Source organism: Eptatretus burgeri, chromosome 18 (genome assembly GCF_056783735.1).
Source record: "Eptatretus burgeri isolate ZD-2024b chromosome 18, Ebu_testis_v1, whole genome shotgun sequence".
NCBI lineage: Eukaryota > Metazoa > Chordata > Myxini > Myxiniformes > Myxinidae > Eptatretus > Eptatretus burgeri.
In genome coordinates this window covers 26,996,001-27,018,199 of record NC_140978.1, presented here as the reverse complement: position 1 = coordinate 27,018,199, position 22,199 = coordinate 26,996,001, and the positions used below count along the sequence as shown (strand labels likewise).

Sequence of the window (22,199 nt, the reverse complement as noted above, 5' to 3'; positions counted from 1 at the left end):
AGGATCACACTCAACGGTAAGATGTGCCTTTTAATTTATTTATTTATTAACGAAGCTGCTAAAAAAATAAGTAGCACTGTTCTTGATGTTAAAAATGTCTCAATGGCGTGAAGATCCATAAGTTAGAGTGAATGAGGTAACTATTAGCACGCCACTTCTGAAAGGTTGCCGACCTCGGCTGTACTACAAGAATATGACTGGATCATGAATCTTGGATTAGTTATTTGTATTGTATAATGAAAATTACAGATATAATTACTTTTTCATCATCCATAAAATATTTACTCTATCTCTAGATGGAAGCTATTGGGGAACATTTACGAGTTATTTGTTCCAATGCCCATAGGGCCTTACAAGACTGGTAATAACCCAGGAGTTAAAAAGGTAAGAACAGAATGAGGTGAAGCCAGCGGATCCCTACATGGGGATGCAGGCAGGTCATTTTTACAATGTTAGTTGGTATCATCCATCTTTGTTATTACACTTCCACTGGCTCAGAAACAACAGTGTCTGTGCTGTGGCCAATGTGAATGCAATATAGGCCATAAGATAATGAAGGATGGGCATGGCCTCTGAAGTCCCCAAATGTAACTTACATCCTGTGATGCAGTTTCTTATGGGGGCAGGGAGGAATGAAACAACAACAATGTCAAATAACAATGTTAACAACAATAATAACTCACAAATACGATATTCACAAAGTCATCATCAGCGAGGGTGTCCAACATGTTCTCCACAGATGTTTTCATGAGGTTGAGAGGCATTCCACTCATGCTTCCACTCCTGGAGATGTGCACACACCACACACCACACACACAAATAGATTGTGGAAAGCCTTCTGCTCATTACCCCGTGCACGCGAAGCGAAAAGCGGGATTAAGCAATTGGTTCATGTCCATCTGACTGTCTAGCTAATCAGTTGATGATCGAGGAAAAGCTTATTTAAATCGAATGTATCTTGAACGTGAATCAGAACATGAATCGGAAGCCAAGTCTGCCGTTTTACCGTAGTTTGGCTTTTAATGTCCTGATCGCACAAGCGCAAAGAGGAGCGAGATGTATATCTTTTTTACTCTGTCTGTCTGTCTGCTGTTTTTGTCGTAGTCGACAAAACTAAAAATAGTTCCAAACAGGAAATATCCTGCAGTTAAGGACGTTATAAAGGACATAAACAACAGGCACGTATAACTAATGTAACGCGTTAGTAAGGGTGATGTAATAGACACTGGGGAAAATGTCAGTAAAACCTGGAATTAATTTATTTTTCGCCTTTAAACCTCTTTAAGCCTTTATTTAAATGGAATTATATACTGGATGACTGCAGAACACAAATTGCTTTCATAATACTTCTCAAGCAATGCTATACATCAATATATAGAATGAGAGGGTGTGGCATGTGAGGGTCAGGGTGAAGAAAGTGCCACCGATACGGCTGTGTACGCTACCGACTGATGCTGCGTTGGATGGCAATAAATAAAGCCTCCATCTCCTAAACTGAAAATCAATATCATGTTATTACAGTGATAAGGGTGAGGTATACAGGACTGCTTCAGTGGCGTTAAACTTCTGGATTTTTTTTTTTAAACAATCTTTAAAATCATTATTTTTAGATCCTCCTGGAGGATCTCTAAGTCTTACTCACGTTGTTGTTGTTGTTGTTGTTGTTGTTGTGGACTTTTTTGTTTCACAGCCTACAGTTTTCATCGAAACTTCCTGAAACTTGGCATATATATGTAAAAATACCCTGCGCAGACAGTAACCATCTCCGATTTTGAAAATTCCTCCTAGAAAAAAGTTATGACGTCAAAATATCTCCGCTAATGGGAATCGCCTAAAAAATTATCTCCGAAACTAGGCAAGCTTTTTGAATTCTGTTTTTGGGAATCGAACAGGGCATTAGCAGAGATGAATTACCGCACATATGATACATCACTATGACGCCATATCAATTTTTATGACGTCATTCCTATTTTTTGACTTTTTTTTGTTTCACAACCCAGAGTTTTCATCGGATCTTCGTGAAACTTGCCATGTATATGCAGAAAGCCCACGCGCAGGCAGTAACCATCTCCGATTTTGGAAATTCTTCCGAGAAAAAAGTTGACGTAATAATATCGCCGCTAATGGAAATCGCCTATACCATTATCTCCGAAACTAGGCAAGCTGTTTGAATTTTTGTTTGCGGGAATCAAGCCGGGCATTAGCACAGATATTTTATCTCAAACCTGATACATCACAATGACGTCATATTCGTTTTTATGACGTCATCATTAAGAGGACGAGGATCTTAGCTCATTTGAGCTTGTTCATTAAAAAATAAGTAAAGGGGTTTCATTAAAAAAAAAAAACGCAACCCTTGAAAAGTTACGTGAGATTTTAATTTTTTAACACAATTTTGTTTTTTTTCTATTTCAGGTTTGTACGAAGCATTGTTTCAAGGAAAAACTGCAAAAGCATCAGGGAGTCATACTTTTAATTTTGAAGATGGCATGGACAATTGAACAAGGGATCTTTATTGTGGAGTCTTACGTTGCCGCAACATCATTTAAACAGACTCAAACACGATGCAGAAAGAAGTTCGAGACCAGATTTGCCCCAGATAAGTCTGATATTTTTCAATTGATAGAGAGGTTTTAGTCCCACGGGACAGTACGAGCAGTTTTGAGGAGCCTCAGGAAATCATTGTGTCGTCAATCTCAAGAATTAAACTTGTCTTTATCAAGTACACAAATAATTCTGAAGTAGGAACTAAAAATGTACCCGTGTCGCATAAAATTGAAGCAAAAGCGAACAGGCAACGATAAACAACTTCGTGTGACGACGTGTGAATGGTTTGAGGAAAAAATGCATGATTTTCTAACGAGGCTCACTTTATTTTAAGTGGTAATGTTAACTCTAAAAACGTATGTTGGGGTTCTAGTTCTCCTGATTAAGTTCTTGAAAGACTGTTTCACAGCCAGAAATGCACTGCGTTGGTTGCCTTAAGCAAATCTAGCATCATTGGGTCTTTCTGGTTTCAAGGAAAAGGATATCAGTAACCGTAACCACTGAATGGTACTTGAAAGTCATCAGGAAGTTCTGGGTTGCATTAATGAGGAAGCGCCTCATCAACAGGGCTGCACAATGGTTTCAGCAATATGGAGCCACACCTCACACTTCCAACAGATCAATACAGTGGCTACACCAGAAATTCAGTGACGAATCGTCTCCAAGAGGACAGATGTTGAATGGGCACTCCCATTCTCAAGACCTCAACTCATCTGACTTCTATCTTTGGGGTTACCTGAAGAATAGAGTGTACCGGGAAGACCTCAGACTCGACGACCTCAAAAATACAATTGTCACCAACATCAAAGCTTTTCTGGTTCAGGAATGCAGCCGAGATATCAACAACTTAACCAGGAGGACCCATTTGTGCATGCTGCAGCAGGACAGCCATTGAGAACATGTTTTGTAAACTGTCTCATGAAATCACTATTTTCCTTTTTGTGTGTCACTTTATTCTACATATTACAAAGATTCTTATGTATTAGTTTCATGTTGTTTGAATTGAAAGTTTAAAAAATATATAAAAACAACTTTGGGTTGCGTTTTTTTTTTTTTTTTTAAATAGAAACACGACGTATTATACTTGAGCATCACGTGGGGTAGGCCTGGAGTGTGTTCAGTTACCAGGAAGCTAGCTAATGCTTACCAAGCCAGCCGTTCCGTACCACGGTTTCAAATTGAGTGCTTGCTTGAGTGCTTAAGCCACTTGGCGAGCGCTCTTCAAGAAACGTGGTAACTGAACACACCAATGGTGTTGACTTAATGGTTAAGGTGGCTGGCTCAAGATCTTAGGGTCTTGAGTTTGATCCCCTGTTCTCCGTTAAATAACACCAGGTGGGTTGACTCAGCCTGATATCCTTCTGAAGTCGGAAAAATGAGTACCGGCTTACTGAAAACAGGGGACACTGCATCAGCGTCACAGCCATGCTCTGAGCAACGATGCAAGTAGCATCCTGTGGCTGCAAACAAAATAATACTACTGCATGGGGTATCATGTTATATGAAATCTCTAGTTTCTAGATGGTATTGATCGCATCTCTACTCCCTGATGAAACACGGCAAACTCATAGCTGGTGCTCATCATGTCGTGTTCGACAGCAAGTTCTCTCCGATGGCGAATGTCGTTTTACCAAAACCCCTTATCGTCTCGTGTGAAGGTTTTCATATCCAGGTTCAGCTTGAGAGGAAATGTAATTGTTACTCTTCTTTTCCTTGTGAATCTATAAACCGCACACAACGTAAAAGCTGTTTCTCTCAAGGTATGCCTCATACCAGAGAAATGAAGGAACAGGTGTTTCCATTACCCTGTGGCTCCGATACCAGTCATTCTAGCCACATGCCAATTGGTTTTTGAACACTGGTCATTCTACACAAATTGCTCACCTGCTCATTAAACACCGTTCGCCATTCAGGGAAAGAAAAACTCACAGCCTTGATCATGCAATCATTTTGATTTAATCGACGTGCCAAACTCTTTCCAGAGCGTCGGTGCTGCCTAAGGAGTTTTGTGGCAAGTGTTATACTGGGTGGTTTGCCATTGCCTTCCCAGCATTGTTTGTCCATGCTCTATTCTTTTAAATGCTGAATATCAAGCAACGAAGCAGCACGTACCATTTTTAAAGTTGTTGATACGAGTCGGCTCGGGTACGAAAAGCATACGTCCCAGACTCAGAGTGGACGCTCAAACCATATTATGCCCGCTGAGTCAGGTTAGTGACCGACAATTAATTATAGTGAGCAACTACAGAACTGGGGAGTGGAAAACATGAGTGCATCAATGTTCAAACTCACACGTCCATTAGAATGAGCATGTCTTTGGGTGAAGCAGCCCCCTGCACATACCTACAGGAATGCAAAGTCCCCACCGGGGGAGGGGAGGGGCAGTTTAGGTTCATGGAAGAGTTTGCTCTTCCACGAGCCTCGACTATGCACACAAAAAAAACATGCATCAATGCAATAGCTTCCTCGTAGAAACAAACGGTCACAACAGGAATTGATAACGATAAAGTATGTCAATTAAGATAATTGGCCTTATTGTGGTATTTGCAACCACAAAATCATCAGGACTCCACTATTAGCATGATGGTATCTGTGAGATGTGGTCCAGTAAGAAAATAAATAATTTTCTCCACCAAATCCTTACCTGGATCTCAACACCAACAAGCTCTCACCAAATCAAGAGGAATTATTACGAGTATTTCACCATTTGGGATTCGACATTCCTTCATGTGCATCATATTCTTCTTGCATTCATTTTTGGGCCGATATCAATGTTCCTTACAAAGTTCTCTTGATAACAACAGCTTCTCATGTGAAAAATTAAAAGATAAAATGAGTGTCTAGTGCAGTCTCATATGGACTTACTGGGAAGCAATATTTATGGGAGCAATTACACGGCGAACATAAAAATTCTGCTGACGTCTTGTGCGAAGATACAGCACGTTTTCATTATTATTTTAAAAAAACTATGATGTATTAAAATGTTCATAATTATTGCTCATAAGCCTTTTTGAAATTTTGTTCATTTAGTTCAGCAGAAGGAACTTATTTTTTTTGTATATTTTATTTAAACACGTATTGTCTCATGACAGATCATTAAAATCCTAAGTCAAGCGCCAGTGTGGGATGTGTATAGGATTCAAAAACTAAAGTATAAAGTATGTGGATTAATAAAATGATGAAGTACAGGGATTGATTAAGTAAAGGATGAAGTATGTGGATAAATTAAAGGATGAAGTATGTGAATAAATTAAAGGATGAAGTATGTGGATAAAGTAAAGGATGAAGTATGTGAATTAATTAAAGGATGAAGTATGTGGATAAAGTAAAGGATGAAGTATGGGGATAAAGTAAAGGATGAAGTATGTGGATAAAGTAAAGGATGAAGTATGTGGATAAACGAAAGGATGAAGTATGTGGATAAAGTGAAGGATGAAGTATGGAGATAAAGTAAAGGATGAAGTATGTGGATAACGTAAAGGATGAAGTATGGAGATAAAGTAAAGGATGAAGTATGGGGATAAAGTGAAGGATGAAGTATGTGGATAAAGTGAAGGATGAAGTATGTGGATAAACGAAAGGATGAAGTATGAGGATAAAGTGAAGGATGAAGTATGGAGATAAAGTAAAGGATGAAGTATGTGGATAAACGAAAGGATGAAGTATGAGGATTAAGTGAAGCATGAAGTATGTGGATAAAGTGAAGGATGAGGTATGTGGATAAACGAAAGGATGAAGTATGAGGATAAAGTGAAGGATGAAGTATGAGGATAAAGTAAAGGATGAAGTATGTGGATAAACGAAAGGATGAAGTATGAGGATAAAGTGAAGGATGAAGTATGTGGATAAAGTGAAGGATGAAGTATGAGGATAAACGAAAGGATGAAGTATGAGGATAAAGTGAAGGATGAAGTATGAGGATAACGTAAAGGATGAAGTATGTGGATAAAGTAAAGGATGAAGTATGTGGATAAACGAAAGGATGAAGTATGAGGATAAAGTGAAGGATGAAGTATGTGGATAAAGTGAAGGATGAAGTATGTGGATAAAGTAAAGGATGAAGTATGTGGATAAACGAAAGGATGAAGTATGAGGATTAAGTGAAGCATGAAGTATGTGGATAAAGTGAAGGATGAGGTATGTGGATAAACGAAAGGATGAAGTATGAGGATAAAGTGAAGGATGAAGTATGAGGATAAAGTAAAGGATGAAGTATGTGGATAAACGAAAGGATGAAGTATGAGGATAAAGTGAAGGATGAAGTATGTGGATAAAGTGAAGGATGAAGTATGAGGATAAACGAAAGGATGAAGTATGAGGATAAAGTGAAGGATGAAGTATGAGGATAACGTAAAGGATGAAGTATGTGGATAAAGTAAAGGATGAAGTATGTGGATAAACGAAAGGATGAAGTATGAGGATAAAGTGAAGGATGAAGTATGTGGATAAAGTGAAGGATGAAGTATGTGGATAAAGTAAAGGATGAAGTATGGGAATAAAGTAAAGCATGAAGTATGTGGACAAAGTAAATTAAATGATGAAGTTCAGGGATTTATTTCGTAAAGGATAAAGTATGGGGATAAAGTAAAGGATGAAGTATGGGAATAAAGTAAAGGATGAAGTATGGGAATAAAGTAAAGCATGAAGTATGTGGACAAAGTAAATTAAATGATGAAGTTCAGGGATTTATTTAGTAAAGGATGAAGTATGGGGATAAAGTAAAGGATGAAGTATGGGGATAAAGTTAAGGATGAAGTATGTGGATAAAGTAAAGGATGAAATATGGGGATAAAGTGAAGGATGAAGTATGTGGATAAAGTAAAGGATGAAGTATGGGGATAAAGTAAAGCATGAAGTATGTGGACAAAGTAAATTAAATGATGAAGTTCAGGGATTTATTAAGTAAAGGATGAAGTATGGGGATAAAGTAAATTAAAGGATGATGAAGTACAGGGATTTATTAAGTAAAGGATGAAGTATGGGGATAAAGTAAAGGATGAAGTATGTGGACAAAGTAAATTAAATGATGAAGTTCAGGGATTTATTTCGTAAAGGATAAAGTATGGGGATAAAGTAAAGGATGAAGTATGGGAATAAAGTAAAGCATGAAGTATGTGGACAAAGTAAATTAAATGATGAAGTTCAGGGATTTATTAAGTAAAGGATGAAGTATGGGGATAAAGTAAATTAAAGGATGATGAAGTACAGGGATTTATTATGTAAAGGATGAAGTATGGGGATAAAGTAAAGGATGAAGTATGTGGATAAAGGAAATTAAAGGATGATGAAGTACAGGGATTTATTAAGTAAAGGATGAAGTATGGGGATAAAGTAAATAAAAGGATGATGAAGTGTGGGGATTAAAAAACACTAAAGGATGTGAAGTATACATGGTAAATGAAAGGATTAGGATATTATGCAGAGCAGTGCTGGCTCTGCATATCTTAATCTCAACACGTATTTTTACGTGTTCGTACCTAATCTCAGCACGTATTATTACGTGTTGAGATTACAAGATTTTGAAAAATGAGTTAGCAGAAGCGGATAATGAGAACCAACAACTTGGCTGCAGAAACGTTACCTGCTAAAGATGCATGAGAGTTGGCCTGCATTCGAAATGGTGTTTGCTTGCGATAACATGACTGAGATCAGGTGAGGTCAAGTCAGTCAAGAATAGTTTTTATTATTTATAGGAGAAAATAAAATGCAAACAAGGGAAATGAATTCAAAACACTACCTTTTGTCTTCCATTTTGAAAAATTTATCTTTCGTTTAAGGGCCGGAGGGAGTGTGGGGCATGGGTCATCGAGGAAGAAGTTGAGTATTGATAACTTGTCTATATTTAAGCTCCATATGGTGTTCAGAAAGCATGAGCATTCCATTGTCAAGTATAAATGTTTGAAATTAATAACACCAGAACATTGGAATTGACAGCAAGCAGACAATTCAACAAAAATAGCTTTTGTTTGAGACCTTTCAAAGAGATAATTAAACCCCACAACGGAAAAATAATAATGCCATATTAGCTTAATCCCAACATGTTGATGCAAAATAATACCAACAAAATGGGGAAAGTCATTAAATAATTTTACCAGTGTGCATACAAACACTTAATTAGTATACAGTTATATTCAAAAATATTTGTTAATCAAAATGTTTTTAAACCACAGTTATTCACATGAAAGTTTCTTAAACAATCAGCCGTTGCCTTCACCATAGTGATGGAAAGAAAAAAAACCCTTGACGATTAAACTAAAATTGAGAGAGTTCGAAGCAAAAAGTGAAAATCCTGCACCAATGGATGTCCAGCACATTTGTTTGGCATGAACCTCGATACCGTCACAAACGTATAAATTGAAATGATCATTTGGAAACGCGATCTATGTGAACAAAGCTTCTCCAAAGGGAGCGCTGCTATAGCGGATATAAAATGTTATTCACTCATTTGTGGTTCATTCCTTCATTCCTGGTTAAGAGGGTTGTTATTGGAGTGCAAGAACATTGCAATCCAGAAAAAAACCTGAATGATCAATCGCTGAGCTACATTCCGAGTCCCGAATTGTATTCTGAGTGAGCTTTTGCATTATTGTGAAACCATTCGGATTCACCTATGCCGATTGATGCATCATGGAGCAGGCCATTCACCTGCACATGTTGAAGGTATGTGTTGCAGTATCTAAAAGCTTGGGCGAGAGCTTCAGCATAAGTCAAAGTCTGTGCCTCAGGGTCTGTGGTGTCCGCAGATCTAAAACTCCTGATGTTGTCAGGACTTGGCGATCGACCCTGAGATGGGACTACAGAGCGATTAAATCTATGTGCCCCCTCCCTGTAGGACAGGTGCTCTTGCAATACCATTCGTCCTCTCCAATAAAATGTAGTTCACACCATCTGCTCAGCATTTCCCACACATCATCTGCTCAGCATTTCCCACACACCATCTGCTCAGCATAAGGCGCAGAACTTGGCACGTAAGGCAAACTACGCCATTTGAATAGTACTTTTGACTACAAAAACAGTGCAAGCAGTTGGAACAGCCGACTTATGTGCACTTCCATACGGAGGTGAACCGCAATGTAACATACCTTAAGTAAAATGAAATGTGAGAGCAGTTTGCGTTGCACTTGCATATGCTACCGGTTTTAAAGAGAAGATTTGGAACATGAGGTGCGACCGCGGGTTTCACAAGACACGATTAGCCCTCATGCCTGGTGTTGGCTTAATGGTTAGGGTGGTGGGCTGGGGATCGTAGGATCCCGAGATCAAATCCTGCTCAGTTGTTGAATTAATACCAGGTGGGGTTGGCTCTGCCTGTCATCCTTCAGAGGTCGGCAAAAATGAGTGCCAGCTTGCTGGTATCCTGTGTCGGGGTGGCGACCTGTCCAGGATTGTGATCAGTAGCCAAGGAGACTGCTTCAGCAGCACCAAGGCTCTGCATAGAGTATGGTCCCAATGGATGGATGGATGGATGGATGGATGGATTAGCCCTTGCAAGCACAACAGTATGAGTGAAAAGTTAATAAGGCACCACTCGTGTGAATGGAACGAATACAAAGCAAGTTGTTAATCTCTATTTTTTGTCCCATCGGAGCATTCGCTTACAATTTTATAAATTGGATGGCAGAGCTTCCCGAGCTAGTTTCCCTCATGACACCGTAACATGCGCTGTCGGATTGGTGGCGGACGATGGTTCAACTCTCAATGGCATTCGTTCATTTCAAGTCCAATAGTACAGCGGCTTTTCTTAAAGGTTAAAGGCAATGAGGGAAATATCAAACCATAGCACAATAGTGATAACAATTAATAGCCACAACCACATTACCGTTGTTTCTTCAGGTATAAGTTTTTGGGGTTTTTTTTAGCTGAGTAAGAAATTGCTTATTCTTATTTACAAAAAGCAGTGAAGACCTTACAAACATATTCAACACAGCGAAATACCACCGGTAGTGTGTAAGTTCCACAGTGTAGTAGAGCACAACTATGAACAAAACACATATATACTGCAAACACTGATGACCCAGAATGCAGTTGATGGATTTGAATGGCCACCATGTATCCACGATACAATGTATGATTAATCCTTACTGTGGATAAAGAAAAATTATCACAGCATTAAAAACAAAAAAATAAAAATAAGGTCTTACCAAGGTCTGCGACGAACGTCATACAAATCCACCTTGTTTTGCTTATTCTGCCATTCTGCGGCTACAGAAACACAAGAGTGAGAGATCAAATGGCTGCAAGGAAAGTACAAAATCTGAAGACGACATAAAACACACCAGCACGGTCACCTGACCGCGAGCCAATGCTCTCGAGCTTCCGAGTCCTACTGGGAGCCCACCGGAGGTCGCAGTGACAACCAATGGAGTTTTTGTTTTCACTAAGGACACCTTAAGTGATGTCATTTTGCAAGTTGATGAGATTGTAGAAAACAAATAAATCTAACAATATCACTGTAAAAATTTGCTACTTAGTGGTGAATGTTGACAGTTAATTTCCCCACAAAACTTTCACTAGACGAGTAACATTGTAGCTTTGTTTACTCAGTAGACCTTACCCAACAATCCTCGTGAACGTAGAATGAAAAACTTGAATACTTATGATTTGGCTGAAAAGGATGTTTTTCATTTTGCAGCAGAAGAGGACAGGTTTGGTTGAAGTGAAACAATTTTTGATTAGTCAGCAAAAACTCTTTACGAACTTGGAAATTATCGAAGCTCTATCACACCATCTCCTCACCTTACTAATTATCCCCCACCTACTCCCCATATTCCCACTAGCGTTATAAAATTCACCTCTACGTGCAGCGAAACACAGATTTCATAACCGGACACGAACTCTTTTTGGGATTTTTTTCTTTGCAGATCAAGACGAGCATTGAAATAACAGCCTGCAGCACATTGTGCAATTTCCCAAACACTAATCATTTTCTCGAACGTTCAAATGCTGCACTATGCTTAGGGGGGACATGGGTCGAGCAGCAATGTGTACCAATCATATTCTCCATATTCTGTCCCAAAATTTCAGTCCTGCATGTGTGGACACGATCAATGAGCACAACGACATGATAACAATGAGCTGTGTGTGGCATTACACTGGCACAGTAGTAACATAGCTGTGGGCTGCACGATGGCATCATAGCTTTGAACGATCTGATGGCATCACTGGCATCATAACGGTGAGCCGTGTGATGGCATCGCATAGGAACGGAGCTCATCGTAGCAGTGAGTTGTGATGGCATCACACTGGTCCAATGAGGGTCAAATGCCTTGCTTCATAAATATCCTTAAAGTTGCATTAACATCTGTTAGTATAGGTCAGAATTCAGCAAACATTTTGATGCAGTATTGAAAGTATCATTCCTTTACATTAATCTGAGGATGCACAAGAGATATGTCAAAACTACCAAGCACAAAATATATGCTCCTCTATCTACCAATCAACACTGTGATGTATCATTCAGAACATATCCGATTAAAATGTGTCGTTTCTGGAAGATTCCAAAAAAAAAAAAAAACTTTCATTCCTCTTTTCCCCCACATTTGGAATAAACTGCATGAGGCTGCAGTCAGATATAAACAAACAACACTCTCTTCAATCCCACTCTTCTCTCCAGGCCTTCAAAACAGCTGTTCACCACCACCTCTCATCTTCCCCCACCCAAAACCTCGATCTTTTCTACCCCCCGTTAATCCACCCCAAGCCCACCTCCTTCAATTTCCCTGCTTTCCTTCCTGAAAGTCCCTGTAATGTCCATCTTGTATACCCTGTGTTCCCCACCCCATCCCTCTCCCTTCCACACATCTCCTAATGTCTCTGTTCCCCACTGTTTTGTCCTTCCCTCTCCTGCCCCCTTGTTGTGCATTGTGTGTTAGCTCTCATACGAGCCTCAAAAATGAACACAAAAAAACAAAAATAACGATGGCGATTAATTACTGACCTGGGTAGTATCGTGTGAGGCCGGTAGCACTGCCAAAAACTTGCCACAGCAAACTGGTGTCATTCATCCGATTCATCTTAAATGCTTTATCAAGGTTGGCCGTCCAGTTCAACTCGTTCAGGATTATCGTTGCTGCCAAGGTGATCAAAATGAGGTTTGTGGATTGTTTTTGTTAATAATGGCAAAACACACTACAAATACACAAAATTGCCATTCTGGCATGCACTCCTTCCTCCCCAACGCCCCCCCCTCACCCACCCATCCTAATTTCCACCCTTCTCCTTGTCATGCTCCGGCCTCTATCTTTAACACTCATCCGCCTTTCGTTATGAAGCAAACAGTGCAAGCTCAATAGAAATACAGTTTAAACCCAAAAAAAAGTCCGTCGACTACCTGTACATTCAGACAGACATCAACCCCAAACCAGAGACAGATACTTGATGGACGATGTAGCGCTCATGGAACAGGCTCAGATATAGCAGGAAGTGTACATATTAACTTCCACCAAACAGTGAACAGATTTGAACTTGTCGATTAAACAGAAAACAGGGTCATTTGAACGTTACTAATTCATACAAACTAATTAAAGGTAGTCAGCATGGGTTTACCAAAGGTAGTTCGTGTTTAACAAATCTTTTAGAGTTCTATGAAGTAGTATCTGATTGGGTGGATGATGGAAAGGCAGTGGACATAGTATATCTAGACTTTAAGAAGGAATTTGATAAGGTACCACATGGGAGGTTGTTGGCCAAAGTGAGGGCTTGTGGAGTGGCCGGTCAGGTAGCTAATTGGATTGCAAACTGGCTTCGTGGGACGAAGCAAAGAGGGGCTGTGAGTGGGAGGATGTCTTGCTGGGAGGATGTAAGTAGTGGGGTACCTCAGGGATCAGTACTCGGACCATTACCATTCATAATTTACATCAACAATTTGGATAATGGGGTGAAGAGTAGGCTTTCCAAATTTGCAGATGACACAAACCTTGGAGGTAAGGTGGATAGCAGAGGGGGTGGTGATCAGATTCAGGAAAGTATTAATACTTGTATAGATTGGACAAAAGACTGGCAGATGGAACTTAACCTGAGCAAGTGTAAGGTGTTGGGGATGGGAAAGAACAATGAAAATAGAGATTACAGGATGCAAGGGGTAATTTTTGAGTGTGTCACACAGGAGAAGGATCTGGAGGATGAATGACCAATTTCTCTGCGAACATCTCCAATTCTTCCACTGCTCCAATTGGTTCATCTGATCACGTGCTTGTGAGAGTCAACATCTCTCTGGCTATTGAAAGATAGCTGCCACAGGGAAGGAGAGTGTGGCGGTTCACAAAGGCCGACGAGCAGGGACTGGAAGCTGCCCTTGAACTGAAACATTGGTCTTCCACCTCTGCCATTCCTGTTATTAATTCCACCTGGGAAGTCTTCCACAAACATGCACAGGTTTATCCATGTCAGTTGTGGTCATTCCCATCCTCTCACACATGGTACACCTAATCATGCAGTGAGACAATTGCCTTGAAACTGCTTGCCTTCTCTTCCTGGAAGGCAAATTTGATTGACGGCAACCTCAGATCATTTTAGAAAACCCACAAAAAGTTTGTCCACTCTTAGGAGAGTCAGAAAACAAAATCTCATGAACCTCAGGGCTATTCTCTTGAACCAGTCCTCCTCCTCAAAGTTATGGTGGCACCTTGTTTTGTCTGTGTCTGGAGTATTCTCCTCCTCCATCCCTTCCCTCACTTCAAATGGCACCACAAGACATTGTTCATGAGAGAGCTGAATGTCTCCACTCCATGTTGGCTTCCAAATGTCACGTACTCAACCCCGCACTCTCTGTACATACCTATTGACTTGCACCTAACTGCTCCTGAAAATGGCATCTTTCTCACCTGAGAAAGTGGGGAAGTTTTTGGTAACCATAGATTTTGACTCTGTGATGTGCCTGGACAGAATCGGTGTCAGTGTACCGAAGACCTACTCTGCCACTCTTGCACAATCCTCTTTTTGTTCTGTTAAACTTATCGTTTGCGCGAGGTGACCTTCCTTGGAAGTAATTTATTGGCTTACTTCAAATTACGTGCAAAGTCATGGAATCCATCATCACAGTTGACATCAAATCTTCCCTTTTCTCCAATGGCCTGATCTCAGACTATCAGTTTGGTTTCCAACTCAGTCACTCAACCATGAACGTGCTGTTTCTGCCCTCCCAACAATGGATGGAGGCTCTCAATCTCAGAAAAGAGATAAGGGCCACCTCTCTGGACATATCTCGAGCATTCAGTAGAGTTTAGCACCCTGCATTGCTCTCCAAACTCTCCACCTACGGGATCCAAGGCCACCTTCTCATGTGGCTTCCAGACTTCATACACTCATTGTAATCAGTGCAAGGCTCTCAACAGGATCTTTTCATCTCCTCTCCCTGTCAAGATCTAACTGCCCCAAGGCCATGTATTGGAGCCAGTCCTGTTCCTTCCTCATATTCATCAATGAACTTTCTGATTCTCTGCAAACACCAGCTTATCACTTTACTAATATCGCCACCTTCCATTCAAGCATCACTCATCCATCAGACAGGCAGAGAGCAGCCTCTTCCTTCTCTGGGGGTCTTGAAATAATCAGCAGCTGATCCAACACTTAGAATATGTCTTTCAACCTGGCAAATCTCATGCTCACTCTGTCTCTATGAAAACCCTCTTATGAACTAACCTCTTGAAAAGGTTCAGTCCCTTAAGCGTTTGGGATTCACCATCAGCCATGAACTCTCTAAGGCGAATCAAATATCAGAATTGACTTCCAAAGTAAGCTGCCAACTAGGCATTTTCTGATGTGCCAAATCTTTCCTTGGTGAGTTTGAACTTCTCGCAATGTACAAGGCTTTAACCTTTCACCCCCAGCTGTAAGAATTCCTACTCTCTCCAATGAGCTGGTGCCCCAACTTCCTCTCGCTCACAACGTCCACATCTCGATGCTGTGGAGACCAATGGCCTCAAATCATTGGAATCTCCCGAGACAAAATCTTTGAGCCTGTTACTCACACACGAGAAACAAGTTGGCGGCTCTATGTCTTCTGCCATCATCTCCGTCTTCCACGATCCTAAAGACTGAGCATCAAGTGAGGAAGCAGCATGTACCATTTTCAGTATTTAGCATGACTCGGCCAGGGGTCAGTCAACCACCACCTCCTAGAATCGCAGTGGGCGCAACAACCCCATTTCCTCCAGTCTCTCGACCCACCTTTCCATTTTTGTGGCATTGCTCTTTCATCCTATCCCTGGTTTTTCCTTCATGTTATTTCAGCCCTCTGCTTGCTGTGTTTCAGATTCTATAAACAGCATGTTCACTCCCTGTGTTTAACTCTCCCTCTCCTTACTCTCTCATTCTTCCTTTCACCCGTTCTTCCAACAAGATGTTCCTCTACCCTACAGTTGGTGTTTTTCCCAATATTCCACTGAATCTGGCTGTCCTGTCCTGTTCTGTTCTGTTCTGTTCTGTGGTCTCACTCTTCCACAAGCATGACTTGCATGCAAAATAATTATGGTCCATTTTTTGGAAGGAGTCTGGAGTCCTTTCCTTCACTTATTCAAAGCTTCATATGTTTTATACTCAGAGTTATGGTAAATGTGGAAGGCAACATATGTTCAATCTTACTCTTGCGTCCAAGGCCTCAATACAGCTGTTTACCACCATCACCAATCCACAACCATGATCTTTTCTACCCCCATTAACACTCCCCAAGCCCACCTATTTCCCAGTTTCCCATTTTTCTTTCCACTTCTGTGGTTGAGAGTTTACAGCTGTATCCAGCTTGTTCACAATCTGTGTCTTACCCTCGCTTTCATTCTTTCATAAATTCCTGATTACAAATTTACCAATATTATACGACTAAAGTACAAATGGGAACAAAAGATTTACCAATCTATAAAATAAAAAATGGTACATCAAAGCACCTGGAGCAAAAATTGTGCACGAGGCTGCAGTCAGATATAAAGAAATAAACAAATACATCGTTCATCAAGGAGTCCTCATTACTTGTGCTAGTAATTCATACACTTGGTCATTCAACCAATTGTATTAAATTCAAATAAATCTTGAGAATAGGCAAGTCTTCAGGTGAATTGTGACATCATACATATAATTTATCTCGCAGATGAGATACGGTGGATCCGCTCCGTGAGAAGAGATACGACATACGCATGAGATTTTCGAAGAGTTGAAGGATAAAGAAAAATTATTCACTCGGAATGGTTGTTTGACACACGATACATCGTTGATAACCACCTCCTCCATCACCGTGCACGCTCACGTGACATGAGGATGCCCCATTAATACAAATCCTTAAAATAAGGTAAAAAATTTCAGGTGTAAACTAGAATGGCACTCGGTAGAGCGCATACCTCCAACAGGTTAAACGGTTTACGTTTTGTATCCTACTGAGAGGCTGGATCTGTATCTGGACCGGAACCAAGATCTAATCGGATTGTTCTCGTCACCTCCCCAACCTGTCCACAACTTTTTGAGATATCCTGCTCACAGACAGACAGACAAACAAACAAACAAACAAACAAACAAACAGAAAGACAACGGTGACAACATAACCTGGGTCCACCTTCGGTGGTGGAGCAAAAAAATTTGTAAAAAAAAAAAAAAAAAAAAAAAACATTCAGTGTAAATAGTATAATTTTTATAAAACAAACCGATTCAAAGCTCATTTTTTCCCTCTGACAATGGGTATTGGTTACATCGAGCGGAGGATTCAAGAAACATTAAGAACACGAGGGTAGCCTCGATTTATTAAAGCCGCCTGTTGAACATATTTACATATAGCACTCATTTATCTCGATAATAGTGCCTTACAGACTATATTCTCATCGATTTGGTTGCTGTCGTGCGAAGTGAAGCCAAGAAGATGGTATGCGTAAACACGGTTTCATCGGCATAACCGTAAAGCCAAAGATTACACTGGGATATTAACCGACATGCCAGAACTTCCTTCCCTCGCTGCTGGGCAACCCGACACACAACGTCCATGAATAATTAAAATCAATAAGACCCACGCTGTCGATGGATTCCGAGCGGGCATGCCACGGTGAATACAATGCAGCCATCTTACGGGCATGGGTGCTGCATAAAACGCAGGTCGTCGCCAGCATTAGACGAGCCATCCATGGTGGACAATGTGGATGGGTCCGTCGTCGGTTAAAGAAGTATATTTAACGATTAGTAAACAAAAACATTCACAAAAACAGCCCTGGAATCCGATTCGGATGGAGCTGACAGTTGACGCCACGCTCAATATTGAGCGAGCGACCGAGCCAGACATTTTAGAAATGTTATTAACCGCCGAATGAATCTCGCGTTTGCACTGAAAATAACCTCATTACCTTAAAAGGCCAATGATATGGGAAATTACCCTGCCATTTTTATGATTAAATGAAACTGACCTGGACGCCCATACATCTGGCAAGACATGGTCATATCATGTGAATAACGAGATGGTTAACCTGTCAGAATGGCGACTGTGAATGGGAGTAATCATTGAAGGAGAAAGCATTGAGAGAGAAAGCATTGAAGAAGGTTGTGGGGCGTGGTAGTAAATTAAAAAAATTAAGTTTTTTGGATTTTACCCAAAAATAAAGTTGTCGTTCCTCCTTTCTCTCACCTGTGGAATCAACTTCCCCAGTCTGTCCAGTCCCATTCTTCCCTTCAGGGCTTCAACACAGCTGTTCATCACGACCTCAGGTCATCCCTCATCCATACCCAAATGACCCCATTCCCATGCCCTCCCTTTTTCCATGTTATTGTGATTTCCAGGTTATAGTACTTCTAATTTGTCCACCTCTTATCTGCTTGGGAGTCCTCCAACATCACTCCCATTCACAAGAAAGCTGCAAATAAGGTTCTTCTGAACTATAGGCCACTGATCTTACTTCCAGTAACAAGCAAAGTCATTGGAAAATCCATCGTTGCTTCCCGATGTCATCCTTGCTCTTCTGTAACAGCCTGATCTCAAAACATCAGTTAGGATTCTATCCCAGTTGATCAACAACGGACATGGTGCTTCTCTCTCAGAAATGGATGGAGCCCCTAAATCTCAAGCAAAACATCAGGTCCCAGGACATATATCGGCCATCCGACACCGTCTGCCATCCTGCATGGCTGTTCAACCTCTCTGCCTGTGGAATAGAAGGCCTCCTTCATACCTAGCTTTCTGACTTCCTCCACTCACGCAGTCAACACATTGCTATAAATGGAACCCTCTCCTCTTCCACTCTGGTGGAGGCTGGAGTGTCTAAAGGCAGCGTCTATAAGGCCTATGTCTGTAGCTCCATGATGGGCTGACACTGCAGCATCACATCGATCTTTTGTGGCATCTGTAGATTCGGTAGAATCTAAATCTCTCAACATGATTGGAATCTCCAGTGACGAGTCGAGTCCGAAGCACAAGGCCTAATGCTCTCACATTGCAGACAGATCAGTCGCCTCTCTGTTTTTACTGCTTCTCTTCCAGTCCTGCTCTCTTTGCTCTTTTAGTCCTCCAGCAACCTCCAACTACTCCAGTGATGCCAGCTACTTAAACTCCCAAACTCTGCACAACTTCACTCCTTTCTTCGTCTTTTGTTTTGTTTGTGGAAATGTCTTTTGTTATATACATAGTCGAGGCTCGTGGAAGAGGTAGAATCAGGACACAACAGGACAAAAGGAACAGTAGAGAGAGAGGGGGGGGGACACTAACAACAGGTTGAAGGCCAAGATAGAGGGAGACTTGGACAAACAATGGGTGTGGGGAGGAATGGGGTGCAGGCAGATGATGTATGGGGTGGACAAGATGGATACCGAAGGAAACTACAAGGAGGGGAAACTGGAAATTTGGAAGGAGGCAGGATTGATGTGGGGTGGGGGGGGGAGTTAACGAGGGTCGAAAATATCATGGTTTTGAATTGGGGACGATCTGAGATTGGTGGTGAACAACCGTCTTGAAGACCTGGGGGGAAGAATGAGATTGGAGAGAGTGTGCAAGTTACTTCCACAGGCAGGAAAAAACAGAAGAGTAACAAATGAGTGGAGGTGAGCAGTGATCGTGGATTTAGGTAGTTTCACCAGAAGGGGTTGATGGTGGACCATGTGTGCCCTGCGGAATTCTGAGGTTGGGACAAAGCACGAAAAGAGCAGAGGGTGCAAGATCAGAAAGGAGGTGGTGGAAGACAGAGAGACCACCGACCTGTCTAGATGGCAAAGTGATAGGCCCATAGACTCAGCTTCATCACGGTACATTCTAATAATCTTAAAGGCCTTGGTTCTATGATGTCAAGCTGATCAAGTTGTGAGGCGGGGAGCCAGCCCAGAGGGAAGAGCAGTACTCTATGAAGTTGCGGATGAAAGTCTCGTCGGTGGATCGGAGTTCAGGTGTGCCAAGGAAGGGCTTTGTACTTGCGGAGGTTGTTCAATCATAAATTACCCTTTGGGGCTTCAAGCAAGCAGCGCATCACCATATCACGTCATCCCCAACCCCCAACCATGATATTTTCAATCCTCATTAACCATATCTAAGAAAGTCCCATTAGTTGGCGATTACTACATTTTTCCTCCGATCTTCTTTTCTTGTTCGTTCATTCATTTCCATGCTGTAATCAACTGTTGCCCCACTGATCCACTGTCACGACAATGGTTCTTTACTTTCTGCCACCTCACTCTTCCATTCGGCTCAAGTTGTAAACAAATTAAAAAAAAAAGTTTGAGTAGAAGAAGGGTTTACTTTGTCTTGGGTGTTATGTCAAATATGAAGGGTCAAAAGTCAAGGGAAAATTTTTGGCCGCTACATGCTACATGATAGTCATCAGTGCAACAGCTTACACTCGACTTGAATGGTTCATCCCTTTTGTTTTCCTTCATGCTGCTATCAATTTCATATGGCAGATTTCAGATACTTCTCTTACCTTTCTCGACATTAATGGTTCAGTCAATGGCCTGGCCACCACCGTCCATTACGAGCCGAATGGTTTGTACAGTTAACTGTCATGTTCATCATCTTACCGTTCCCTCGTTAAACGGTCTATTCCACATTCTCAATTCCTTACGTTTGTGTTTGTGCAGAAAAAAAAAAAAAAACAGAAGGAATTGAGAATATGGAATAGAACATTTGTGCTTCTCCGTTTGTGTAGCGATGATTCGAAATTCTAATCAGTCTGACAAAATGTAGCAAATACTTGCGAAACCCGGTTATTACCTCCGCCAGAGAAGGTGGACAGAGGTTATGTTTTCACGACTGTTTGTCTGCTTGTCTCTCTGAGAGCAGGATGTCTCAAAAATTAGGGACGGATTCGGCCAAAACTTGGTGAACAGGTTGGGTGTGTGATGAGGATGAAATGATTTGATTTTGCTTAAGATCAGGATCCAGATCAGGATAACAGAATTTTAAAAGTGATTCTTCACAATTGAGAGATAGGGCCAAAAACGATAAATATCTCAATATGATATCTCAATATCTCAATAACTTGTGGACGGGTTATGACAAAACTTGGCGGATGAGTTGGGTAGGTGAGAAGAACAAGTTGATTCAATTTTGATGAATGTCTGGATGCAGATTCGGCCTCTCAGTGGGATACAAAATGCAAAGTTTCCTTTCATACATTACGAATGTCTGGGCCTCTTCTTTGAGAGACTTTGGGGAATCCTTTGTTGAAGGCATTGATATCTCAAAAGACTTTGACAGAGTTTGTCATCGGGGTCTCATATCCAAGCTTCCCACTTTCAGCTTTCCTCCTTCACTCTGCTCTCTCATATCGAGTTTTCTCTCCGACCGCTCTATCTCCGTAATTGTTGATGGTTCAAAATCTCCCTCCTTCTCTACCAACAGCGGTGTACCTCAGGGTTCTGTTCTGTCTCCAACACTCTTCCTTCTTTTTATCAATGACCTTCTTTCCTTCACAAATAACCAAATGCACTCATATGCTAACGACTCAACATTACATTCCTCCATGTCTTCCCATCTTCCCCATCTTCCCTCACTTGATGAGCATCTCGTTTCATCACAGCCATCTCTTTAAATTCGGATTTGTACAAGATCTCCCAGTGGGGCAAATGTAATCAAGTAATGTAATGAAATCTCATCTATAAAAATATTTAACATAATTTAATGCTTCAAAAAAAAAAAAAAACTCTCTTTCTCTCTTTCTCTCTTTCTCTCTTTCTCTCTTTCTCTCTTTCTCTCTTTCTCTCTTTCTCTCTTTCTCTCTTTCTCTCTTTCTCTCTTTCTCTCTTTCTCTCTTTCTCTCTTTCTCTCTTTCTCTCTTTCTCTCTTTCTCTCTTTCTCTCTCTCTCTCTCTCTCTCAAACTCCTTTCACCTCTCCAATCTCCTTTGAAAGCTCAACAATTACACCATGTGATACAATAAACCTACTGGGTATTACACTGACATCAAATTTATCCTGGAATCCACACATTATGCAAATAGATAAGTTTGCCTTGAAGAAATGAGGAGTCCTGTTCAGATGCACAAAGATTCTTCTCCTCTGAACAGTTGCTCCAACTCCATAAAGGATTGATTGGTCCTTGTATAGAGTACTGCTCTCACATCTGGGGAGGTTCCAGCTCCACAAACTTACTGGACAGAATTGAATTCAAAGTTATTCGACTTGTCAACTTCACCAATGTGACCTCAAAACTCGTCCTGCTCAAATTACGCCACAAAGTGGGCTCTCTTTCTCTTTTATACAGATATC

At 41.0% G+C, this 22,199-nt stretch overlaps 1 protein-coding gene across 12 annotated transcripts in view; it reads right to left on the bottom strand.

The window, feature by feature from the left end:
* Positions 1-22,199, bottom strand: part of CACNA2D2 (calcium voltage-gated channel auxiliary subunit alpha2delta 2) — a 206,011-nt gene that overhangs the window by 69,183 nt on the left and 114,629 nt on the right. For 11 of the 12 annotated variants that reach the window (XM_085864352.1, XM_085864353.1, XM_085864354.1 and 8 more), the window contains 4 exons: positions 12,485-12,616; positions 10,689-10,749; positions 4,840-4,890; positions 684-783 (listed from right to left, as the gene is read on the bottom strand). In XM_085864352.1, coding sequence (XP_085720478.1) covers positions 684-783; positions 4,840-4,890; positions 10,689-10,749; positions 12,485-12,616 — 344 coding nt within the window. The remainder of the gene's footprint in view (positions 1-683; positions 784-4,839; positions 4,891-10,688; positions 10,750-12,484; positions 12,617-22,199) is intronic. The other variant, XM_085864355.1, reaches the window with a different exon arrangement.